The 25,489-nt window shown below is 41.0% G+C and overlaps 1 protein-coding gene across 3 annotated transcripts in view; it reads left to right on the forward strand.

The window, feature by feature from the left end:
- Ssp3 (short spindle 3) overlaps positions 1–25,489 on the forward strand; it is a 41,294-nt gene that overhangs the window by 6,131 nt on the left and 9,674 nt on the right. For all 3 annotated transcript variants that reach the window (XM_071769787.1, XM_071769785.1, XM_071769786.1), the window contains exons 11-12: positions 8,187–8,350; positions 24,295–24,739. In XM_071769787.1, the coding sequence (XP_071625888.1) occupies positions 8,187–8,350; positions 24,295–24,739 (609 nt within the window). The remainder of the gene's footprint in view (positions 1–8,186; positions 8,351–24,294; positions 24,740–25,489) is intronic.

A 25,489-nucleotide genomic window follows, 5' to 3' on the forward strand; every position in this document is an offset into this window, starting at 1 on the left:
ATATCTGAATTCACCAATATATAGCACTACTTGTTTAATAATCAGACTATGCGTTGAGAACCGCGAATTAAATTAGACTAAATTATATTTCGACCAGAGATAACTTTAATTTTAATCCGCTTTATCTCTTTTGGTTGAAATTTTCAATTCATAAGTCTAAGAATAATATCGACCTGTGATTAACCAACGATTAACCAACAGAATTGCTCAAAGCAAAATTTCTAACTATAATTCATAGTCCCTAAACTAATCTTTCTTTTCCTGTATCAAAAAATTGATAGCAATTAATCGATAGTTTTTCATATTAAATAATACTACAAAATAATACTATATATAAAATTTGAATCGGCACCTTATCCGGTACGTGCTGCCCTCTGGGAATAGAGGGTCAATTTACTCGACTAAGGAATCTTCGAAATTATCTCCCAAAATATTTTATTCGTTAATTCTTTAATGAGAAGGTAAAAAAAGAACTGATCTTCAGAATTGAATCGATAATGTCTTGATCTATTCTGACTCTCGTGTAAGCACGTTCAGATATGTGTGATGGTAGGCGGCAACAGTTTTCGCTTTCCATTAGTCATCAACGTGGATGCGTCGACGGGGTTCGAATTAAGGTTGTAATCCGGGAATTGTTTGCAAATTAAATCTCAGGTAATTATACAATGAAATTCCGTTCTATATTTAGTTTCGAGGGAACCCTATAGCGGAACGAATGCGCAGTAATTGAAATGCGAGATTACTCGAAAATTGTTAATAAGGATACCGGCAGATTCTGGTCGCATATATGTATTTTTATTGTGATATTGCAAAGGACGTATAAATTTTCTTTTTCATAAACTGACCAGATATAAGTCCCTTTACGCTTTTTGTTTTCTATCAAGAAGAATAGGGAATTTAATCTTAGAACGTTTGTGAGTGTGCTTGCGTATTACACATGTTATTTATGCATATTTTACAAATATTTATATATTTTAACGTAGACGGGCAAATAGAACTACGTTCCTTTTCTAGAGATTGATGATTTATTAAAAGAAGCTGCGTGGAATTATATACATATATATAAATTATATATATAACAAATAAAATTTTATTTTACATTGTATACATATGTGCAACTATCACTCTTTTCACTTCACATTACTCGCCTAAAGTATAAAACACACTCCAGCCTTAGAAATTTACTTAATTTACAGAATAAGATTTTTTTTATTAATCGAATGCTGTACAAATTGTTTCACAATTAAAGAAAAACTTTCAAGCTTGTCTTTATTCTATTTTGAACGCTATATAGAATATTATCAACCTTATTTAATTGTAAATCATAAAAAAAAATGAAAATTGAGATATAATGGGGTGTAAGATATACCTCATGCGAATAATGTAAGGTTTAAATAAATCAATTTCTAGAAAAAGAACGGCACTATTTGCCTGTTTGCCGTTAATTATCTAAAGGATTGACGAACAAAAGAGTTTTCGTCTCTTAATAAGGACGCGAGCCAAAGTACACGGTGATATCCGCGTCGAACGAACATAAACGAGCATAACGAGCATCGTCTTCTAAAGCGAGCTAATGTGGTAGATAGGCATGTAGATTATAGCTTGTTTCGTCTCTTTCTTTCTTTATCTTTCTTTTTTTATTCTCTCTCCCTTTTTTTTCTTACCTCGTTTCGAGGTCGGTAAAGGGACGACGGTAAAGACGATGTGTCCCTGTCATCCTGTCCATTCTGTCCGACTTGTCAAAATAAGGATTAAGAATCTCGGGGATCCACGATTTCACGTCACGCGGTTGCCTTTCGGACTCGTTTGAGTGTCGCGGTAGGCACGTATCGCTTCCCCGATAAATGAAGGGAATACGACGTACTAATTTCGAGAGACATGCTGGAGAATAGGAAAGCTGTGCAAAATAAAAATCTTACTTATAGGGTGACAGTAATTGTAAGCTTTTATTAAGTGTTATCCGTCCTTTTTCTAGAAATTAATCAGTTAAAAAAATGAATTATACACATTGTATATATACATATATATAATTATAAAACATAATAAAATTTTATTTACGTACATATATAATTTATATATAAACGTATGTATATATATATATATAATTCCACGTAGTTTCTTTTAACGAATCAATTTCGAGAAGAAGGATGCACAGCTCTATTTGCCTGTTTACGTTAAAATGTATATAGGTTGAGCAGTACGCTACATTCGCGTTTATTAATCATGGATATACCCGATACGATGTCGATACGTTTATGGTTGCGATAGTGTTGCTATTATCGCGTTAAATATCAACATAAAATCTATATAACAAAATTCACGAACTAGACGACAGTTACATATATATCGTTGATTGAAACCGATGTAGAGATTGTCTCTGTGCTTTTACACTTTTTTTTTAAAAAGATTCTCTAATGTTTAAACCTCATCATTAAGAGAAAATACAGATTTAAAATATAAAAATTGCATTTGTTTTTTTATATACGCATTTATCTTTTTTTTCATCGAATTCGCGGTTCAATTAATTAAAAATATTTGATCACGGCGCTTCGGTGTGCGCGGTTAGCAAAACAATATGGTTCGGTTTAATTCGATTTACACACGTCTGGCGTTGTCATTTTGTATACGTGTCAATGAAATATCGAGCAGTGCTTTACGCAGTTAATTACAAAACGGCAAATATAATTACTGCGACCGATCGTTATTCTTTTTTCCTTTTAGCGCAAACACTCGGGCATTTCGCATGCGAGTGATATCTTTATGCAACAATAAACGCGATTAAATCTATATATCAAAGAAATATTAAAATCGTTATATATGTTCACGTTGATTTTCATTTTTTTATTTAGAATTTTATCTAATTTGACGACTCCTCTCTCTCTCTCTCTCTCTCTCTCTCTTTCTCTCTCTCACTCTCACTCTCACTCTCTCTCACACACACATTCTTTCTCTGGGATTTTTTTTGTTATTTATACACGGCTACAAGTGCGTATCTCGTCGGTGTGAAGATTCACGCTTTCAACGTGCCTTTCGTACGGTAGACTCCGCGTATCTTTTCTTCGCGGACCGATCATCTCGTGGCTTCGCCACCGACGGGAATCCATCGGTGTGATTTCGCCATCGATTCTTCACGCTCCATAGATACGGCACTGGCGTCACCTCCTTCCTGTCCCCTCTTCCAAGGATCCCCCTCCGCAAATGCATTAGCGGCGAGAGAGCTTTTAGTGACGTCACCCACATACAGATACGCACGCACGCACGCACGCGTCACACGCGCGCACGCATCACGCATACACATATACACACGTGCACGCGCAACACGCACGCGGATGGAGCGCCCGGGTTGCACGGGTGAAAGGAAAGTCCGTCCGCGGGAGAATGTGCGTGGGGTACTTCTGTTTCCACTTCCATCAAGCCCTGGTTTCGAGGACCCGGCCTAATCTTTTGTCTCGTCCTCCTCTTTCTCCTCCTCCTTCTCTGGTTCCTCTTCCTCCTCCTCCTCCGCCACCTTTTATCGGCGCTTTTTCAACAACCTCTTCGCACGTTCTAGAATACGAAATGCGCGTTGCAATTTTCCCGCCGCCACCGCCGTTGATGATCGCCGAGATTTTTACGATTTTATGAGATCACCCGATGACGGATGATATTCGGATACCCGAATCCTTCGCCGAACGAGGAGAAGTTCATTTGCAAAAATAACGAGAAAGTCGTAAAATACCTCCCATATTCTACACACGTTTAAAAAAGTGCAAAATATGCCTTGTTTTACTTTTATCACAAGGTGAGAAAGTACTATGAAATTTAATTGCATCTTTTTTGTGATATTGTAAACTGGAGTTAGAATAAACGAGCCAGATGTGGATCGGGCACTAATTCTGGATCATTTATCATATTTAAAATAATTATTTGTTGTCAAGCGGTTATGTAAAGAATGGCATTTTAATTCAAGACAGCAAAATTTTAAGTAAAAATTTGATACAAAGGATTTTAATGAGCATTTTTATTTAAATGTGAAAAGAAAATACATGGCAAAAGATTTTTTTATATGTTTATTTAATTCTGTTGAGATTTATTGTTAATAGAAGACTCGAAAAATTAATTTGTTTGAAGTGGAAAGAACATAAAATAAAAAATAGTATTGTATATCTATGTAAGAACTTTGTTATTTCAAGTATTATTGTTTCTAATTTAACTGTTTTTGATCGTTAAATATATAACTTTGAATATAATTTTCATTTTAATTTATAAAGCTGAACATATTACCATAATGCTAAAGTTACATCGTGATCCATTATTTACATTGTGCGATATGCAAGCGCAAATTATTTTTATTATTTTTATAGGATGCGTCTCCAAAAAGGAAAAACATTTTAAGAACTGATCCGCGACTAGTACCTGGGGTCTAATTGTAGATCATTTACATTATTTCATTTAATTAAAATTAAAAGATATATCTTTTAATAAAACAAAATATATAAAATATATAAATATAATAAAATGGAACCAAATTATAAAAAAGAGAGATAAAATTAATTAAGTTAAAATTAATCATAATACTTTGTCTGATTAATTATAATTATTATTTTATTGTTCGTTTAATATTTTCCTAAATAAAAATATGAATTTTTATTCTGACAGTGATCCATAATTAGTGCCCTTATTCTACGTAATGACAGGCTATTCTTTCCGACTGTTCAATGTATTGACAAATCATGATTCATTGACTTTCATCCTCGAAAATAATAAAGACGAAGGTTCGCTTTGATATTCATATGCCTCTCGATTTTACGCGAGTCATTACTCTCATTATTCGTTTTTATTCCACTCGGACATGTACTTTTATCAACAGTTTCGACGATAACATTTGTAATACAATAGTCGAGAGGCACGTGTTCGTTTTATAATCATCTTACAATGACTAGGAGATTCCGTTCGGCTTAAGCAAATATTCACCTGTTTTATACGGGCATTTTGCCTTTATTGCTCATCCGTTCGTATACGGACAATCGTGCAGCTCCGTTTATCGTTAGACCCCGTTCCGTATTATTGGTCAGGCTCGTCGCCGTATACGCGATACGGAGGATTCTCGAGAAAATGGAAGCGAGGGAGTCACCTCGTTACTAAATGGACCAGAAAAAGACGTCGTAAAGCGCGCGGCGGTGATAAAAACTCTCGCCAAATTAAAAATTCAGCTGATAAGCGGAGATTATAGACGCGCGGGGTCCTCCCTCGTTATCTTTATAACTGCTTGTATCGGCGTGTTTACCCGATGTATACGCGTTTCCGTACGGCCGAGGTGCAATCGAAAGCGGGATCGCGATGCGTCGGACTCGACGTGGACATGCCGCGTATTTGAAATAGGAAAATAAAAGCGCACGAATCTGACGAGAAATACGTGGATTTTTTTTTGTTTCGAGGCGTATCGTTTTGTGCCATCCATTTTTTTGGCACTCGTTGAGTCGCGACGCGTCTCACGAATGAGAGGAACGGCGGTTTCTAATCGATTCTAAATGTTTAAGAAAATCGAGACAAGGGAACGCTGGTAATTCATCCGCCCGCTGGGGTCGGGACAAACTTTCCGGTCTGGACCATTGCGCAAAGAGACGAATCGCTTTAAGGGGCTCGCCAATTCCCCGCGAACGTTTCCCAATCTAGTTCGTCGGCCAAACAAATCTGCAGTTCCACGTAAATCGCTGGAAACCGTCCGCGATCGGTTTAGCCGTGTGTCCCTCTGCCGCTCTAGAATTCATATGTGTATTTATGCGTGACTGCATCCCGGTTGATGCTGTCACGCACGGAAAAACGATTTCTCGATGACTGCAAACTGTATTCGTTGACCGTAAAATAAAAATAGGGGAGAATATAACGTATCTTCTGACAACGAGTCAAATGAATTGAAGTCCGAACGACGTATTCCGGACATGTCAAAGAAATGTAACAATTTATAACGGACGATAGTCACATTGTTAAGCGCAAAATATAAATTGCACACAGCGTACATTCTGTTGACCGTCTTTTTTATTTTTCAACGCATATATATTTTAAAACGTTTAACATCGACATCGAGAAAAAAAATTTTTTTTAAAAATATATATCTAATAAAACTTTCTGCTTTTGGTCCCTTATGTAACAATCGTAAGAATAAAAAGAATAATAATGACTCTGTGGATAAAATGCGAATGCAAATGTACAAACTGATCTCAAGAATCATAGAATCCACGCTATTTTATCGGCCTCTCATAGAATTCTCTAAAATCTTCTTCCCATCGGCTTGCTCTTTCCGTGACGCTTAGTTCGGAAAGAACTGGATTAACATAAAAGCATCTCCCGTTTATGGTCGCACGTACCCCGGTATATGCGTTCCTCGAAATTTCAACGTCCCGCGCTGGCGTCTTGTTTTCGTTCGCCCCGTATCAGAGAGTCGTGGCAGCCCTTTTTTCTTTCTGGATACCGATGGGATTGAATTTGTCAAGGCAGTGGTCAAACCACTTTTTAATGTTTCGTAGGAGATTATTTCGCTACCTCTCATGAGCGCGGCCGGTTCGTAACATTATCTTTTCCATCCGAGGTCCGCCCGGCGCAACAATAGTTCTTAAAAGATTAAGTATGCGCGTCAATATTTTCTGCCTGCGGCAGAATCTTTCAGAAATCAATAACAAATGTATGGCGGCAAACGTCTCCTTAAACTCTCGCTCTGTACGCGTTATTCAATCAAAGGGGAGCGGAAAGAAGATAATCAGATTTATTCTTCAAGGTATAAACTTTATAGCGTGTACTTTCCGCGATATTATTATAGGAAAAGGCGAGATTGCTCAACTCGGATGAGATTTTCGCAACAAGAAGTGATCGGACCATCGCGAACGCTGATATTTGAGAAATCGATCGTTGTGAGTCGTCGACAAAAAAAGACTGTCGTTTTCGATCAATTGAAATCTGAGCGTGATTTTTCGACGCGGCCCGCGGCGCGCATCGCGATACTCACGGCGGTCCAGAAGTGAAATAAAAGTGGACAAACGTGTAGCGTACGACTTTTCTATAGAATTCCTCGAACGGCTTATCGAGACCGAGGCTAAACCGTTTAGAACCCATATTCCTGTCTCCAGAATTCTTATCGAAAACCCTTTGACTCGTTACCACTAATTTAGCGTTCTAAATGCGCGTGTACGTGTGCGTGCTGCCCAACACGGCTGCCTCGGTCTAACGGGTCTGTAACAATGACTCAACCTATCAGGAATTCGCTGTGTCTGGCCGATCGACTGGAATTGGACGCTAAGTACATAACTATCCGACCGGTGTGTGTAATGGTCTCCTGGTAAAAACTTTAGTGAAAAAAATTATGCTGAAATTCCTTTAATTCCCTCCGGGCACGGTGGCATGAGAAATTTACTGACTTCTTGATCGTTCGACGAGCACGCTCTTACAAAAAATATACAGGTAATGACTTTGATATCACTGTGTGGCTTCGTTCTGTTTCTTCCACATTTAATATACAGAATGTTTGATAGCGGTCGCGTTCGGTGTATCTCTGTGATCGGATCCTCCCTTTTCTTTCACATCTTAACAAACCTTTCGTCAGTTTTTGTCACTTTAATTGATACGTAATTGTACACTGTAATTGTACACACAGGTCTAATGGATTCCAGGTCTCACGTTTCTCGCTGTATCTTAGATACCCTTCCCCATTTCATTCACCGCGATTCTTTCGCGGTGTTAAGTAGACAAGAGTCAAGTAAATATACGTCTCTCTTTGGTCGCGAATCCTTCTTTTCGGATTTTAAATATACATTGACGATTCTGATACGTTTGTTTGTTCGTTTACGATGTTATCTCGATTTTAAGAGTCGATATTACTCCACGGAGTATACGATAGGAACAATAGGAGAGAATGTCGGAAATACTTTCTGATTACTTTTGTAATTCCATCTCTTTGTGCATTTAAGATCGGTCTATTCCAGAACTCGGACCATTTGCAATTTGCAACGAGATGCGAAGATCGATAAAAGTTTCGATGTCCGTTTCCGATCAATGCCGAGTGCATAGACTACCGTGTCTAAAAACGGGATTAAAGAGCAGGAAATAAAATTCGCTAAGAAAAAAATGTGACATTATTTCTCAGACTTTGTGCGGAACGCTTCATAAAGGTATTACATTCGTTCATTGCAACCGCTGCGTTTCTTCTTTCACAGACCCTGACTAGTCTCGACGACCACGCTCAGACTCAGGATGTATCCGCCAATTCAACCGGAAATGGTACAGTGGCTGCCAGCGCGACGCAATTGCTGTGCAGCCTGATCCCTGAAGAGCCCTTTGAGAAAACGGTCTTGCAGACTCGCGTTCAAGATATTGCCGGGTAAGTCCTTCAAACGCTCAATTTATGAGTATAGTCTTACGCCATGTGATCTTCGAAACTTCGATATTGGCGTCGCGTAAGAACCCAATCCTTTTAAATGATAATAACGTTTTTATTAACGTATATATATTCGTAAGTCAATCCTCCCTCTCGCGAAGGAGCTGCATTACTTTGTATTATAGAATGGCTCAAATAACGTTTTTACAATACAATATTTGTAACCTGTTTTTTATTCCACTTTTTTAAAAAAATATTTCCATTGTGTCATAATTTCTTTACGAAGAAAGAGAAATTCTTTTTCGTAATTTTTATCAATTTTTATAATGTCTGATTTTCCAAATTTGTGAAATTAGCGCGAAACTAATTCAAAAGCATTCGTTAATTTGGAAAATTACACAGATCGATATTATTAATAATATTTATTAAAATTTATTAATTATCAATGGTAATTTCTGAAGTATCGCCACCAAATATCGGAATTGCAATATCATAAATATTCTATATTTTAATAAAATCCTGGTTTTAATTGAAACCTTTTTATCGAAATAAAGCTTGCATTGAACTAAAACCTATTTTTAATTAAAAATACGGTGTGTATTCTAATAAGACATTATTCAAAGTAATAACACATTGATGGAATATCAGACGCTAGCGCAAACAAATACTAAATACTTGATCGACAGATAACTATTTTATTGCGCGCGATTACAATTGTTAACTGTAAAATCCTATAATGTCTCGAGAAATTTAAGGACGGACTTAATGTGTGGATTTAATAATTTAACAATTCGTATAGCTATAGTTTTTCCCGAGATTCAAAAAGACACTATTAATACTCGTATATCAACGAAAAGTACAGCAATATCGTAGGGGATTCGGTTATTAGTTACAAAATGGCGGACCATTAAAATTAATCTCGGCGGACGACCAAAGTATTATTTCACTGATTAGGATAATCGAAGCATAATTAGCAGCGTTCCACGTCTTTCTGGATGATATGAACGCTCTAACGTAATGGCGGGCAATCATCTACAATGAAATCGTAACTTCTGTAACGTGTCTTTACGCGTCCTCTCCCGTATCTTTTTTTATAGAATTCCTCAATAAAAGGGCTAGAGCCGCTGAGGTGGTATTTTTAATAAAAAAAACCATATATTATTAAAATGACGTATTATAAAAACGTAGAGAATTTATTAAAAAAGAAAAAAATAATGGAGACGCAAGCAACACGTCACGTTCACGTTACTCAAAATTAAAGAAACGTGCGAAAACGTTTCGATTCGTCGTTCGAAACCGCTTGCTTTCTTCCACAATGTTTCTCTTCCCGTCGATTGACAGTGGATCCTCGTGTTTTTCGCCAAAGCTATTAGCGCCCGACGGGTTTTCACGCATTTTATATGCACTCGTTCGCGCGAGTGCGCGGCTCTCGGTCCGAAATCCGTAATCCTTTTGATCTGGTTGAGTCGCTCTGGTTGCGCAAACACACACACCGTCGCCGGGGACTCGGTGCGCGCCTCTTTGAGGCGATACGAAAGAATGTTCGGCGTGTGCTTTCCGAGGGGCACCCGCCACGGACCACCCTGTCTGAAAATATAACCGCGCCCGTGTCGCGCCGATGCCCGGAACTTAATACGCGAGTCACGCGAAGTGACGAGACGCAAACTGTGTTTTCGTTGCATCGGCGCGAGATCCGATCTTCGCCGGGGTGACGTTTCGCACCTGGGTCAACTTCCTTCGCGAGGACCCCCCAAAACGCCAGTTAACCCCTTTGCCGCTTCTCTGTCCCCCCCCCCTCTTCCAGCCGCCTCCTGCTGTCTCTCCACGCTCGTCCTCTTTTTTTTTCCCTTTGCTCGTATCTTCCGGAGAGGGAAATCCTGTCCGCGTATTTTCTCATCTCTCGCATCTCTCATCTCTCCGTCGAACGTAGGAACGTTACACGTCGAACATGTCACCGAGGTATAATACACGAGAGAGGAGGTACCTCTCCAAGTATCTCAGAATATACATAGATGAACTTTTAGTTTAGGTAAGCTTTGCGCTTTTTAATTAATTAAATTTAATTGAATTAAATTTTAATTGAAAACGCGATATATTCAGTCTTGCTATGTGCATGGATAGCAACAGGATTACCTTGATTTCATTTCAACGCGGGAAGAAACGCTTTTTACAGTGGAAAGATCGCAAACATCTGAAATTACGCGGTAATTTCCCGCCGGCATGTGACAGTGTCGCGTGTTAAAAAGATTCCCGGATTCGTTATCTCCCTTCGGGCGTACTTTACAGTTGGGTGAATCTGCGAATTTCATGTTCACCATGAATGTACTCTGTCTGGCCTTGTATAATGAATGACGAAGGTGCGATCAGACTTATTGTCGAGCGCGCGCGCACCGGTAGTGGGATTATTATGATTAATTTCCTGCCGATGTGCGAGAAAGGCCTAGTCACGATTTTTACTCAGCGGGCGAGCGTTGCTTTTCGCTCGTGTCTTTAAAGCGCGCAGATGTGTAACGGCGATCGATCATTTTGTACGTCGTAATACTTATTTGACGGTCGTTAAGTGCACTCGCCGTCACTCCTTCCTTGAAAAATAATGCGCGATCTTTTTTGCCGTGCCGAGACCGATTTTTCCTTCCACAGGCACGGCGATGTACGGTGTGTGATCCACACGTTACCGTTGCTCCACTCCCACTCCCGCGGCTTGGAGAAAGACGAGCAATTTTGCAGCAAGCGGAATGAATGATGAACGACGATCACTCGCGTATTCGATAATGCCTGTTGATGTCCATTCATGCTAGATGATATCAAATAATGATTCGGTGGCATTGTAAATGTTGGCGCGTTAATAAGTTACGATAATGAATTGCGAAAACGGCCAAGAACGATACGATCTTTGTAACTTTCTTCTATCATCAGTAGTTCAAGCTTGGTGAGCGTTATATTTTTTGCATAACTTTTTATAACACGTCGGCTGTCGAATGAGTTAACTCATAGTTGGCGACCTATAACGCCAGCTATTCGTCGATTCGATTTTTTGAAAGGGGGAAATGAAAATTGTACCTATTGTGAGTTTAGATGCAGAATAAACATAATTGGATAGTATATTTAAATAACATGTTGATATAAGAATACGAGAGACAAAGTTATCGAGTTATACACAGTCAATGTGTTGTTGATATTAATAGTGTAAATACTGAAAAGGAAAGATGAGATACTTTTTTTACTCAGGGTGGGTGGTGGATTCTCTTCGCGGATTCTTAATAAGCCGAAAAACTGAAAAAATGTGTTTTGCTCTGTTGATTTGATACCCTGGTATTGTAACATAGAAAATATATAATTATCATTAGGTTTTATCGATGATGTACGAGTCAGATATCTCTTAAACTTTTCGATGGTGTACGAAAGGCTTCATAAAGTAACAGATGCGCCGTACGAAGATAAGCAGATAAAAAAACGCGTGTGTTTGCCTATCAACTTTTATCCGTTAGCCCGCATATCTCTCCGCGATCTCTGAGCAAAGAGGCTAGGCGCCGGTAGTGGCGGCTCTTCCAGAGATCATTTCCCTCGTTTCCCTCTTTTTCTCTTTAATGCCAACAACGCCAAAGATAAATGAGCTTTTTGTCGTTGAAGTAGGTACGTGTGCCGTGAGAGAATCGCATCCCGCTGTTGTTTCTCGCGCCGTATACATGTGCGTGAACATGACGCGTATATATAAATGCAAATAACGCATGTCGGACATACTTTTAATTAGTCATATTTACATCGATACTTCTAATTTTCGAAAGATTTATCTGATGGAGAAGAATTTTCATGCTGGGATATTATTAGTTTGTTTATGTAATGCTCTAATTTAATACATGAAAAAATATATATATATTTTTAAGTACATCATATATTAAAAATATATGTATAAAGGTTTATTTAAACTACAAACGTTTATATGCGAGGAACATATTAGGAGCTATTACGGACGAAAGGTCAGACGATGGCCGCAAAGTCAATCAATCGGAAAGAGAGAGGCGACTCGGTCTTTTCCCGAAGACTCTCGAAACTCGCAGGTCGACGGTCGGGACCTGAGCGGCGACTCGTTACCGTCAACATAATTGCTAGAGAGGAAGCACTGTAAAAAGAATCAAGTACGCAAACACTCTTACTGATAATCTCGACGGTCGACGGGTCGCCAGAAGAAGGAACCTGTCGCGCGTTGAGGTCTATGCTGTAGTCTTTCAATCGGGACGGAATCAAGCGAGCGATTCGCTTATGTTCGCGAATAAACGCTGTCCGAACGTTTAACCAAATCCCGTTGGTTTTGCTTTTGCCCGCACGATTTTGATGAAATGTTGAACCAGAAGATGTTTGATCGTTCTTTGTATTCTTACAATGTTAATTAAAAGTCTAAAAAAAGTGCAACGCTTGCTAAACTCGAACCGCTTATAAACTATATTTTTATTTCTTAAATTTTTAAACGTTACATATTTTGATACAATAAGTTTGTTAATGTGCTAACTTTTAAATATATAGATTGCCAGAATTTGTAAAGATCGGATATCATGAAAATTTTGCATACGCAGGTCAAAGAAAACAGTTCGATGTTTCAAACGCTCAGTAACAACGTTGACATTGAGTTTGATTGACATTGTGTGCGAGCAGCTATGACTACACGATCCGAAAGAATCGTAGAAGTATATAATGGAAGTATGCCAATTTGAAAATCGTTATGCTTCTTAAAGTGCCCATCTTCCCTGCGTGCGCCCGAGATAAATCACAGTTTGCACTGGTTAATTGAAACGGATGTAGGAGGAACTCGGTGCGATCTCGCTTTTTGTTTCTCTTCGCGGCGCGGGGATTAAATGGGCTTTCAATCAGCTTGTCGACGTCCACGGGCCTAAATTTTCCTTAGCCCGCCCGCGGCTTCCCGTGTCCCCCGTCTATTGTTATAAAGAATTAAAGGACTACGTCTTAATCGCGCGTAGAAATGACGCGCTTTCGCTGTCAGACGGGGTGCTTTTAAGCCTATCACGTATTGAAAGATAACGTAGAGACGGGAGAATTGTCGCGTAATGCTCGGAAGTGTAAAGGCGGAGGTGTCGAGAAAATTTCGGTTACAAAATTAGAAGAACAGCGGAACGATTTCTCCTGTATATTTGTGTTGCTAAAAAGTTCCTAAAGTTTTTAAACCACTTATTGTGTATTATTATCTCTCGAAATAATCCTCCGGGTCAACAAATTCTATTCGTTATATTTTTAATAGACATCAAAAAGCTCGTTGAAAAAGTATATTAATTTCTTGCAAAGGTTAATGCGGATTTTGGATGGCCGTGCACGCGAGATATCTTGGTGCATCTGCTCTTTAATATTTATGAGAGGTCGATTTGCGATATTAAAAGCTCTTAGTAAAAAGAAAAAAATCTTGAGGCGAAATAAAATTAAAAATTATCAATCGTCACGGATTTTTCGGGAGAAAAAAAAATTAATCGGTATTCTCACAAGTCAATTTGCACTATTTGCAGCGATAATACGAAACTCTCCCTTAAAGCCTCCCTATCTCCTTCCTTCGCTCCTCCTGCCTCTAACTTTTTATCTCTCTGTCTTTCTCGCTCTGTAGGCAAACGATTGGTCGCGTAACTATCGTAAAAAAGATTTGCGACGACGTAATCGTCAGGCAACGGGCAATATCAAACTGACGCATTAATTAATGCGTAGCCTAGGCGAACGGCGGCTCGCGCATTTACTTAACGTAATAAGGTTCACGGGCGGCTTCTTCTCCTGCCTGCCTCCTCGCTCGCGCGAGGTAGGTAGATGGGTAGGTAGGTATAAGGTTTATTACGAAAATGAAAAGGCTACGTTTTAGTCGTGCAACCTGATTAAATCGGGAGTTGCGCGAAACGAGGTTAGACGCGAAACGACGGCGCGCCGGTCTCTTCCCCTTTGAAGAGCGGCGAGCGAAATCTATTTTATTAATATAACGGCGCTGCTGTTTGATCTGATAATTTAGTTTCACCGTCCTAAAGAGCATCTTCTCCCCCTCCACTCTCTCTCTCTCGCTCTCTCTCTTTTTTTCGTACCCGCCAAAGGCCTGCCTGGATACTCGCGAGCGAATCTCGCACACCACACCGACATTTCCCCATGGGCATTTTCGGACTTCTTTCTCACCCCGCTGGCTCCTCCTCGCTCTCCGCCTTATCGATTTCATGCAAATAGATTCGGCGCGCGATCCTAACGCGCGATCGCGGCAAGAAAACATCAGCAAACGTCGATGCGCGGCAGGATTCCGCGTAATGGACTTCTGTACGTATTAGGCGGGGTACTCCCGTAAGTACTCCAATAAGACGCACGATCCACGTTGTATTACGTTTCCCTTTTCTCTTTAACAGCTTTACGCGGAAGTCGTAATGCGTATCGTTAACCGGATCCATCATCCGAAGAATCCGCCCACGAGTGGGTAAAGTCGCGAAGGAGAAACGTAACGCACGGATGTTCTCGAACTCGCGATCGCAGGATATATCCGCGAATCTTTTCGAGAGACAAGGGGGTCACGAAGAAAGGTATAGCTCGAGCTCTAATCGATGAAATCGACGCGTCGCCGACCAAAAACCGATAACGTTTTGGCGGCGGTCCAAACGGGTGCCGGAGTCGCGGGCACCTGCCACGTTCGTCGTCAGCGAGGGCGGCTTTTGGGCGAGTCTGAAAGCGCGAGGGTGGGCTCGGCGTTCAGACCGGCAAGATCATCGGCGGTCGCGGAAGAAAGGGGGAGAAGAAGAAAAAACATCGCGGGGGTGAATGAGCGAGGCGGGCTGGGTACGTAATCTGCTAATGGACTGCTCTCCTCCCCTCCGTCTCGTTCCCTCCTCCGCGCTCCCTCTCTGTTTCTCCTCGTCCAAATTCACCCTCGGCCGGCATATACCCCCCTCGTATCCTCCCAACCCTCCTTCATACGGACTCGACTCATCCCTCCGACCCTCTCTCTTTCTCTTTCTCTCTCTTTCTTTTTCTCTTTCTCTCTCTCTCTTTCTCTCTGCCGAGCTATCGGCGACCTACGCGCAACACGCCCAGTCGTTTGCTATTCTTCGTATTTTCGTTGCGTTCCTTTTTTCTACGTGTTGCTCGCGGGATTGGTCGATACACCGCGAATCGGTTTAGCGTGCTCGTACACAGGGTGTTGAAAAATTACACGTACAAACTTCGAAATCGTATTGGAGATTCGAGGATGAGAAGTGGAGAGGAGTGGAGTGTCCGTAAACGCGCGAACACGGAAAGACTTCTTTTTCCGAATTAAATGATTGAAGGAGAGAAGGGTTTTTTTTCACCAGGAATTATAGTCTCTGCAGATATACGTATGGGCTTCTTACGCTTCGTTAACTTTAATTAAACTTCATCTACGTGAAATTCTGGTTTGAAGCTTGCGCAAATGGAACCTATGAGGAAAGGCGTAATCTCGTTCACTTTCGTTGAAGAAAAATCGTTTCCAAACACGGCCGAAGAAGTTGTGGTTAGAAAAGCTTTTCTACGCATTATATTCAATTGAAATTTTTTCGCATCACTGAAGCAAGAAATTACTCGCTCTTCTCGAATGAATCTAACGATAATATAATTTTGCAGATAATAATGGAACTGTTCTTTCGCAAAGGTACACGCGTTTAACGCAGCAATCGCCAGCTCGTATTTAATTAACTTCTTTTCATGTTGGAATTCAGACATGCAAATAGCCAGCTAAATATTGCATCGAACTCGCGAATGGCAGGTGGTATCGTTCGCGCGCATAAATAATGATTTGAATTATTACCGACAATGCGCGCCGGCCGAATTAATTATGATGACATTGTATTTTATCTTGTAAACGTTACGCGCGCGCAAACGATAAGTCCTTCTCACTTTCCAATTATTATTAATTATCGGATCGATTGCATAATGCACGCGCCGTTTTATTTTAAAAGCGCGCACGGGTGTACAATTTTAACGACAAAAATTGAAGCGCGCGCTTTTTCTACAACGCGAATGTTTCTATACAAAGAGAATAATATCCCCTACGGATTTTACCGGCGATCATTAACCGCGCCCCTTTTTCAATTTTCAAATGGGATCAGATTTGAGCCGCGCGTTTTGAAAAACGTATATAGGTGCAAATTTAGTTTCCCAAATCCTGCTAGAATAGACGCGCCATTTATAACTACATCCTGTTATTATTTCAAAAAATTGCGCCTACTGCTCTTACTACAGAAATAAATGGTTTTATTTTATAATTTTCGCACATTTGGTATATTTTTCGATGCTAAATCGGCGCGCGCCATTTATAGCCATATCCTGTTATTATTTCAAAATTGTACTACTTAACTACAAAAATTTGCGATTTTATTTCGCTAATTTCGGCACACTTTCTGTTTACATCGCAAACTTGAACTTGCATTAAGAAATTCACGTTGACGTTTGACCCATTTCATATTTCGCTGGGACGATCATCATCACGTTTGAGAGCTAACTGTTTTGGATCGCGTCGCGTCATAAATTTAAGGTAAATACTAGTTTGGCGATTCAGCGTCGGATAGACAGCAGATGCACTTGAAGCATCAGCTGGCAATGCCGGGTGTTGGTCAGTGATTCATTTCCGAAGCCTTCCGCTCATGACTCGTTCCCAAAGCGCGCATCCTTTAATCTGCTCTTCGGACAGCGTTAAATGCTATTACGTTGCTCACTGATAGTGACGTGACAGAATAATCAGAAAGTTCAGAAAAGTTGTTACTTGATCAGAATAAGTCATAATTTCTGTAAGATAATGTACAACTAATGTCTGAAAAAAATTTTATATTCGTCAGAAAAGGGGGGGGGGATAGTCCCCTAATTTTGTTAATGTTTAAACTTGCGAACTTCCAGTTTTTCCCGATCCCGTGGCGAGAGGAGGGATCTTTAACAATAATAGTGCTGTCAACGACAGCGATGACAAGAGCGGCAATAGTAATGGGAACCGCGGGATTGGAGCCGAGTATTTGATCAGGCCGGGATAGGGGGGCGCAAGTAGAAATAGGCAGAGCGGCTGTTCTTGTTCCCATTCTGCTAAGTGGCGAGCTTCAACGTTGTCTATTATTCCCCGCGTACTCACCCGGGCATAGGGCTAGCTTTAAACGGCGCCAGAAGAAATCCGGTGTTGACTCTGACATGGCGAGATACATTGTACCCTCGCAAGAGTAACGACCCTCTAGGAGCTTCTGCTGTCAATATATCCGCGATGGAAGTATATCCTGAAAAATAATATACATCAGTAAAAAAGTATTTAAAAAACACAACGTTTGCATGCGCGATGTTCGCAAAAACAGCACAAAAACGGGAGATTTGATCATTTATTATTATTTATTATCGTTAAATATCGTTAGATTTATTATCGTCGTATCTTGATTTTCGTTAATTGCCGGAAACGATTTAAAAATAGATACGAGTTGGAGAGAGAATATTGTAATTTTTTTATATTGATAAAGGCAATTATATACGTATATTAATAAGTTACGCTAATTGTTTAACTGTTAATAGTTCTTCGTTCAAGAAATTCCTGAAGGTTTCGCGCAAGCAGATCGATAACTAAATTAATTGAGCACGCCCTGTTTATTTTAGAAATATTTTTGCCTTTACCTCGTCTCTTACTTGGTACAGCCGATGTATATACCTTCTTGTATAAAAGCGTGTTTTTATGTAAATACACTAGATGCGACCGCGGGCTGCCATTTTGTACCCGCGGCGTACGTATCTTCTCCTCCTCGGCAATATTGAATTTCTGTAGGTAAACATAAATTATTTTTAGAAATTCTACTCCACGTATAAATACGCGCAAACGGGGTACTTCGCCGAAGCGCAGCGCGAATACATTTCGCTGGCATGTTCATAACATATTGAATATCGGTAAATGGTCTCCAGTCAACAGGGCTGCAATCGGTTATTAAAAAATTCAGGTTTACAGGAAACCGATGCGCGGATTTTGCGCTGCCGCTAATAATGGATGTTGGCGCGACATTTTTAGCAATTTCAAACAGTCATAAAGTTTTTTTCAGGAATCAAATAGAAATGTCAACATTATATCGTTACCGAAAAAAAAGAGAAAAAAAATATTATGCTTTCAAAACTCAATGCGGTACAGTGATGTCTTTACAATCTGCAATATAATGATAATGATGCTTGTAACGTTTCGTTACAATAATTTGGCAATTATTTATTTATCTCAATTCTGTTTTTCTTATTACGTCTTTATTATATCGCGCTGTTTTATCTAAACTTCTCGTTTTAGTTTCGATTTAGCTGTTTGATTTTTATAATTTCGGAATTACTTTCAAGTATTTTGTACAATCGTCAGTTTATCCTCGTTGAAATGTAGGGAAATTCCATAAAAATTCTCATATTTACTTTTATTCGCGCTTATTCGCGCATCGTTTGAGCGAATTTACAGTACGCTCGACACCGTCGCTATGCTCGGCCAAATCGCATAGAGTTAGCACTCTTCACCCTACGCTCACCCCTAGACCCCGGCCGTTACGTACGGAGTACCGTAGTGCGCTTCATCCCCCCTCTCCCGCGCTATCCGAAATCCCAGCGCGAATGCATTACGCATCAACGAATTCGGAGTAGCAATATCCTGAGTTGCTGGATGTCAGAGCTCAGGATTATAATACATTACCAATTCGACGAAGACCACCCATTTGACCTTGTTTTAGGCTTTATTTCGCGTGCCGGCGTTCCCTTATTGGCATTTAATACAAACTCGTCCAAGTTCAACGCGCGCGCACGATGGCGCTTCAAGTTTTAATAGTTCGAGATAGAGACGGTAGAATAATTGTGTCCCCTCGATGCCAGCATCTTCTTTTATATGATTGAAAAAACGTGTGATTCAATTCATTTATCCCCCTAGATGTATAACTTTGCCGTTGTTATTGTATAGGGAAAGTGTCGTTGACAATTTTTATGTACACACATTTTTCAATCGCGCCACCTCGTTCGAACCTTTTTTTTTTTAACGTAAAATTAGAAAGAGTGTATCTATTTGATGCGTATACGATCGATAATGGAGAATCGAAATACCGAGCAAGATTGGCGACCGAGTGGCCGACACCGCCACACCCCGCGCCACCCCTTTTTTCCGACTCAATGATACGCGACTGTCATTTACACACTTCTGCCATTTCGTTGCGCAAACACACCCTATTGTCGAAATAGCGAAATGGCACTTCTGCCAGACGCGTTTGTCCGGGGCGCCGAAGAGGAATATTTCCACGAGCTGGGCTGGACCTGGAATTCTGTTATTCTTACTATGAACGTCATTCCTTCGACGAGCGATTTTCAAGTACAGTTTATATTAAATTTAGGTACGTTGAAACGGAGTGTATAGCAATTATTTCAAACCAACAATTGTTTTAAATATTCCGAAATTTTATATATATTATACATATATCGTATAATAAACACATAGCACTTTAGAGAACATATAGTATATATATAAATTTATATAATTAATCAGTATTCTACTGCATTGTTTTTATCAATTCAGTTGTATAATGAATAGTGCAACTATTCATTATATTCTTTATAGATTTATCCTTTCCCCCGGTATGCTACATAATATTCGTGTTTTCAGCTACGTACGTCGGGAATTACATTTTTGATTGATTTACAGCATTAATTCCGGAGTGTTACTCGGCTGACTCACGCGTGTTCACGAAAAATTTGTTGCGGCGATTTTTAGCTAGATACGTTATTCGTATGGATTAACAGAAAAATTGTTTCCGCTTATTTTTATTCCGCCTCGTTTGTCGAAGTCACGTATTTTTTATCACCCATATACGCATCGCGCGTATACCGATATTACTCTAAATACATGTAGCACTTTGGTGAACAAATATTCTCCATATCGCCGAGAATATGTATTCTTGATGAACCCGCAAAAAAAATGGTACCGTTGTAACTTTTCGAAATTGCGGCTATACGACCACAGAGCCACCTCTATCTTGCATTCGTGCACGTATTGTGAGTACGAAAGATGCTTGCGATTGTTCTTCAAAAAGTCGAGTTACGCGCGACAGCGTAAAACCGCATAGACGCGTATTTCCGCGCTCTCTGGTAATCCGGGCACGACATACAAATTACGGGCCATTCCTTCGATTACCTTCCTCTTTAGGGGGTAAGCCCTACCCCCGTGGAGAACCTTTTTCCCGCCCGTAAGTGCACTCGCGCGATGCAGCGCGCAAATCGCGTAAGCCACCGCCGGTTCCGTGGGTCGGGGGTGCGGGTTGGAAGCGCAAAGATATGCACCCTCGCGAGCTCGCTATGAAATAATCATATGGTTAGCTAATGGCGGCCTCCGGGGTAGCAGTATATACGGCCAGCCGCTCGCCACCCACCCTTTGCCCCCCTCCTCTCTCTCCTCGTTCTCCGCCGCGGATGCGTGCAGGGGGCGGGACGAGAGGATAATAAATAAATTCGATATATTTGCCTCGAGACTTCCCCCCCGCAAACATTCAATGATAGATCGCAATCTCGGGCCGGCGCGGGGTGACGCACCCCCCGAGCGCGGACGTGCGTGAAGATCGGGACACGGGATCTTCCTGGTTGGCGCGAATCGCTTCGGTACCCTCGGTACGCGTGCGGTGGACTGAATGACAGATTGAGGGACATACATATTCGAAAAACAGAGTTCAATCGCCTTTCGCCTGACCGAATCGCTAATTGAAAACTAATAGCAAAATCTAATCTCGCACTCCGTTCTTGGAGAAGATATATAACCCGCTTTGCATTATCGCAGAGGTCGACCAGAGATATTAACGAGGCAGTCCGTTTCTAACATAATACGCTGTTAAATATTAAAGGATGAAATTTAAACCAATGCCTCGAGTTAAATAACGTTTTGTTATTTTTAACTACCATGTGTGTGCCGAAATTTATTATTTTAGCACAAAACATTATTATTTTAACTCCGTCGGTTTAATTAAATTAACATTGTTTTTGGTAAATTGAAGACATATTGAGCAGCAGCAGTGACGACCTGTAGGAATGGTTAAAAATGACTTAAATTTATGTATATAATTTTACACGAATTAACGAATTCGAAGCATCGGCTTGAAATTTTGGCGAGTAAATACACAGAAAACATAGAAATGTCAAATCAAAACTTATATACTCGTATAGGTATACGCAACAATCTATAATCTTGAAATGAGATTATATTGCGAAGAAAACTTGCTTGAAAAAATTCATTTATATTTTATATTGTTAAACGAAGTTTTATATAGTTCAATCAAGAAAGAAAGTTGAAATAAAAAGTTGAAATTCTTATAAGATTATATATCTTATGAGTATATAAGTCTTGATTTGATACTTCTTTCTTTCCGTGAAACAAAAATTTTTTCTTTTAATTAATTTCAAGCGGAGCGTGTGACGAGGTCACAGTTCGAGGCTCAATTACGAGAGTATTTAACGTTAAAATTTGGAAAGCGTCGGTAAAATAATGATCCCCCCCCCCTCGACGTCGAGGAAGAGCCATCACCAAATTGACCGGACTGTGGTTGTTAGGACTGATTCCGGGACACCCTCTCTCGGCCAGCGCATACCCCATCGCGATTACATGATTATGAAAGTATGATTCAATGTTTCGGGCCGCGAGTGAATAGCATCGCCCGGATCGGAATTTATCCCTACTACGGGTTAAAGGATTAAGCGATCCGGCGCAGTGACTTTCACGGATGTAATCCCGGGCTACCGGTATAGAGCGAAACGGAAGAGCGGGACGGTGAACCATTCGGGGAGGAAGGAGAGCCACTCGGCAGAATTATTGCATTCGAAGACGCAACGGCGGTAGCGTACCCCTCGTCGTCCCCAACTGTCGTCCGTGTTGTTGCGGATTAAAGGGCGCGGAGGGGCTCTCGGCGTGTAATCGCGCGAGCACGTAGCTGGCCGACGATTCTGATCCGCGCGGCGCGATCATTTCGCTGCATTTTATTAGCGAATTTACTCGGAACCCCGTCGCACACTGTTCGGCGTCGCGGTGACTCGTGTTCGCCCATTGTCGTATCTCCGGCTCCGACAGGCTTAACGGGCTCTCTCGTGAGCGTCCGTCGCGCTTATTGGGGGAACGAGTGCAGGACAAGAAGAAGAGAGGAAAAAAAAAAGATCGTCGTCTCCACGGATGGCGACGCGACTCGGCAAACCGGATCCCGTGTTCCGTCTCGTGTCGACGACACGAGCGGATTGTTAAAAAATTCATCTTCTGGAATTTCGCATCCTTTACAGCGTCGCTTTCGGGACGGGAATATCGGCGACGCGATCGACACACGAGATATAACATTTCGAAAATAACGGCGCGATATCGCCAACCCTTTTTGCGCTACAATCGGCGAAGCTAGTGCGGCGGGATTAGCTCGCAGTTAGTTATGATTAGACGCGACAGTTGGCCTTCCACGGACGCGGCATCGAAGGGCGGCGCACCCTCTCTCTTTCTCTCTCTCTCTTTTTCACCGTGTATTATATATTCCAATACTCATTGACGCGCGGGGCCCCGGAGTTTGTGTGCGTGTTTCCACCGAGGAGGGTCGAAGGGGGCGGCGATAATACGCGCTGACAGGCACGCACCCCCTCGGGCTTGCGCGGCCGCGGAAGGGGATGCTGCCTACGGGAGAAAGAAAAACGTATACATACAACAACCCGATAGAATGAGCATCGCGTGCGCCGCTCATTCGCAAATCCCCCCTCAGTCCCCTTCGCTCTTCTCGCGTCCTGACCGCTCCTTCACCCTCTTTCGCCTCTCTCTTTCTCTCGGAATTACGCACTGATGTTATAATCCTCTCGTGTTACGCCGTCGCACATGCTGTCCTGTAAGCAATACATTGTTTTTTTTATCCGGTTCCATCTCCCCCCACTGACGCCCATATGCACACTTCGCTGCCGTATGATCGCTCGGTGATCGACGAGCGCCGATTGCCGAAGTACCGAAGTGAGATCCTGCATCGGCCCGGGGGTCGACGGCCCGTTTGAATATTGAATCGTTCGTTTCTCCGTTTAGAACAGGTGTCCCTGCACTTTCGCGTATCAATAAGACGCGTTCGTATTGTTCTACACCGCTGCGACAATGCTTTTTAAAATCCTTCGACCCTTACAGCGTACTTCCACTGTTCACTTCCTGGATTGAAACAGCAAGGGGATCAACCTTTATATATTAGAAATTTTCAATTTAAAAGAGGAATTTTTCGTAAATACTAACGTTACATGTAACTGGAATTTCATGAGCGAATTGATTCGAGTTTTCTTAACCCTTTGGCTACCACGCGCTACTGCTAACTTTCTGCTAAAACGATCTTTGAAAACGAAATACTGTTATAGTGGCTCTCTTTTACATCTTGATATTTCATCACTGCCAAGTAAAAATGTTCTTAAATTGTCTTGATCTGTATTTACTTTATTTAAAAAATGTTCTACAGCATTATTATACGAGATCGTTAAGAGTTTAGTAGTCAGATAAAAAATTTTACAACTTATAATTAGCTACAGTTAAGAAATATTGTCATTTCTTGATAGTGCAATGACGAAATATTTTTGAACAAAATAATTTTCTCTTGACGCAGCATTATCAAGTATGAATTACTACTTTCGAGTTAGTATGAACTCATTGTTATTCGTAACATTTTTTTAAATCATATTTTTACATCGATGGCACTACCTAATATCATTCAGTTGCGTTTTGCAGCAGAGCTGTGCGTGTATAGCTTCGCGTCCAGCTCAGCCGTAGTCAAAGAGTTAAGATAATGACTTTCAAGTCAAATATATAGCGTAGAAATTATTAAATTTCAAGAAACTTCTCGAGCACGGGAATTCTCCTTGGCCATGACTCCAAGGGTATCGAGAATGTCGAGGAAAAAAAGAAGCGCGGTTTCGTCGATCCGCGAGAGTATTATTATAATACGTGTCTCGATTCTTTTGTGCTTCAGATATCTGGTAGCCGGCGGCTTAGTGGATCGCGTGTCACGCCACAGCCGAGCCCTGATCGAGACGGATTTCTTTCTGGATCAGGAGCATGAGTCGCCGTTGCTGGTATCATCTTACGATCTTCTCGCGCGTATCTGCAGCCATCTGAGGAGGTCCGTCGATCAAGATACTGTCAGCGTGCACGGCGAGGGCGGCGGCGGCGGCGGCGGCGGTGGTGGTGGCGTCGAGCAAACGAGCAACGAGTCGCACTTGCTGTCGACTTTGTCGACGACCGAGGCGTCGAACGCGATCGGCGCTCTTTACGCGGCGGTCGCGTACACGCCGCAGAATCAGAAGGGTGCCTCGCCCACCCCCAATCAGACCTTCACACCCGCCATACGAACTCTGGCCAGCCGCGGCCTCAAGCTCCTCAAATCGATCGCGGAGCTCGATCTCCGAACGCTGCAGGTACGTAATTTCATCTCGTGTCTTTACAATCTCGACGAAATTTGCAATAAATTAAACAGCCTTATTTTATTTTTTTATATTAATTTTTATATACTCATTAATTACTTTTTAATTTCAAGGTATAGATTTATTAATTGTTGTTTAATTTCAACGCATTTACATTTTTTAAATCTTCTTCGTGTTATAATTTTATGAAACAAGACTGATACAAATAATTGCTGAATTGGACAGAAGCGTAAAGTAAAAGAAAATGTTATTTGGAAAAAAATGTGTCCATATATGTAATACAAAGATTCAAAGACAAAAGTATGCGTTGCAAGCAAAGCTTACAATTATAATTATAAACGCACGGTTTGATGCGGTATTTACAGCGATTATCTTAAATAGATTATTATAGTTTTGGACTGCGCGTGCTATTACTTTAAATAATTCTCCCGAATTATAATTCCTCTGATTTTCATCGTCATAAAACGCGATGTCACGCGGTTCATCCATACTCGTATTATTCCTCTTCAATTTCGGTACTTTTCCTAGATGATTTTCATGCTAAATTCATGCCGTTTAATTCCGCAGTTTACTCGCCCAATCTTCGCCGAAACTCGCGAAGATCATATCCAGTGTGTAAATATGGAGTCGACGTAGGACAGCCACAGTTTCACATTTAATTACGCGATATAAATACGCCACCTAACATTCGCACAGCGTTAGTTTGTCCTATTTTAAGATCTCTCTCGAATCTCGATCTCGATC

The sequence above is a fragment of the Temnothorax longispinosus genome, chromosome 2 (genome assembly GCF_030848805.1).
Source record: "Temnothorax longispinosus isolate EJ_2023e chromosome 2, Tlon_JGU_v1, whole genome shotgun sequence".
In the NCBI taxonomy this organism is placed as follows: domain Eukaryota; kingdom Metazoa; phylum Arthropoda; class Insecta; order Hymenoptera; family Formicidae; genus Temnothorax; species Temnothorax longispinosus.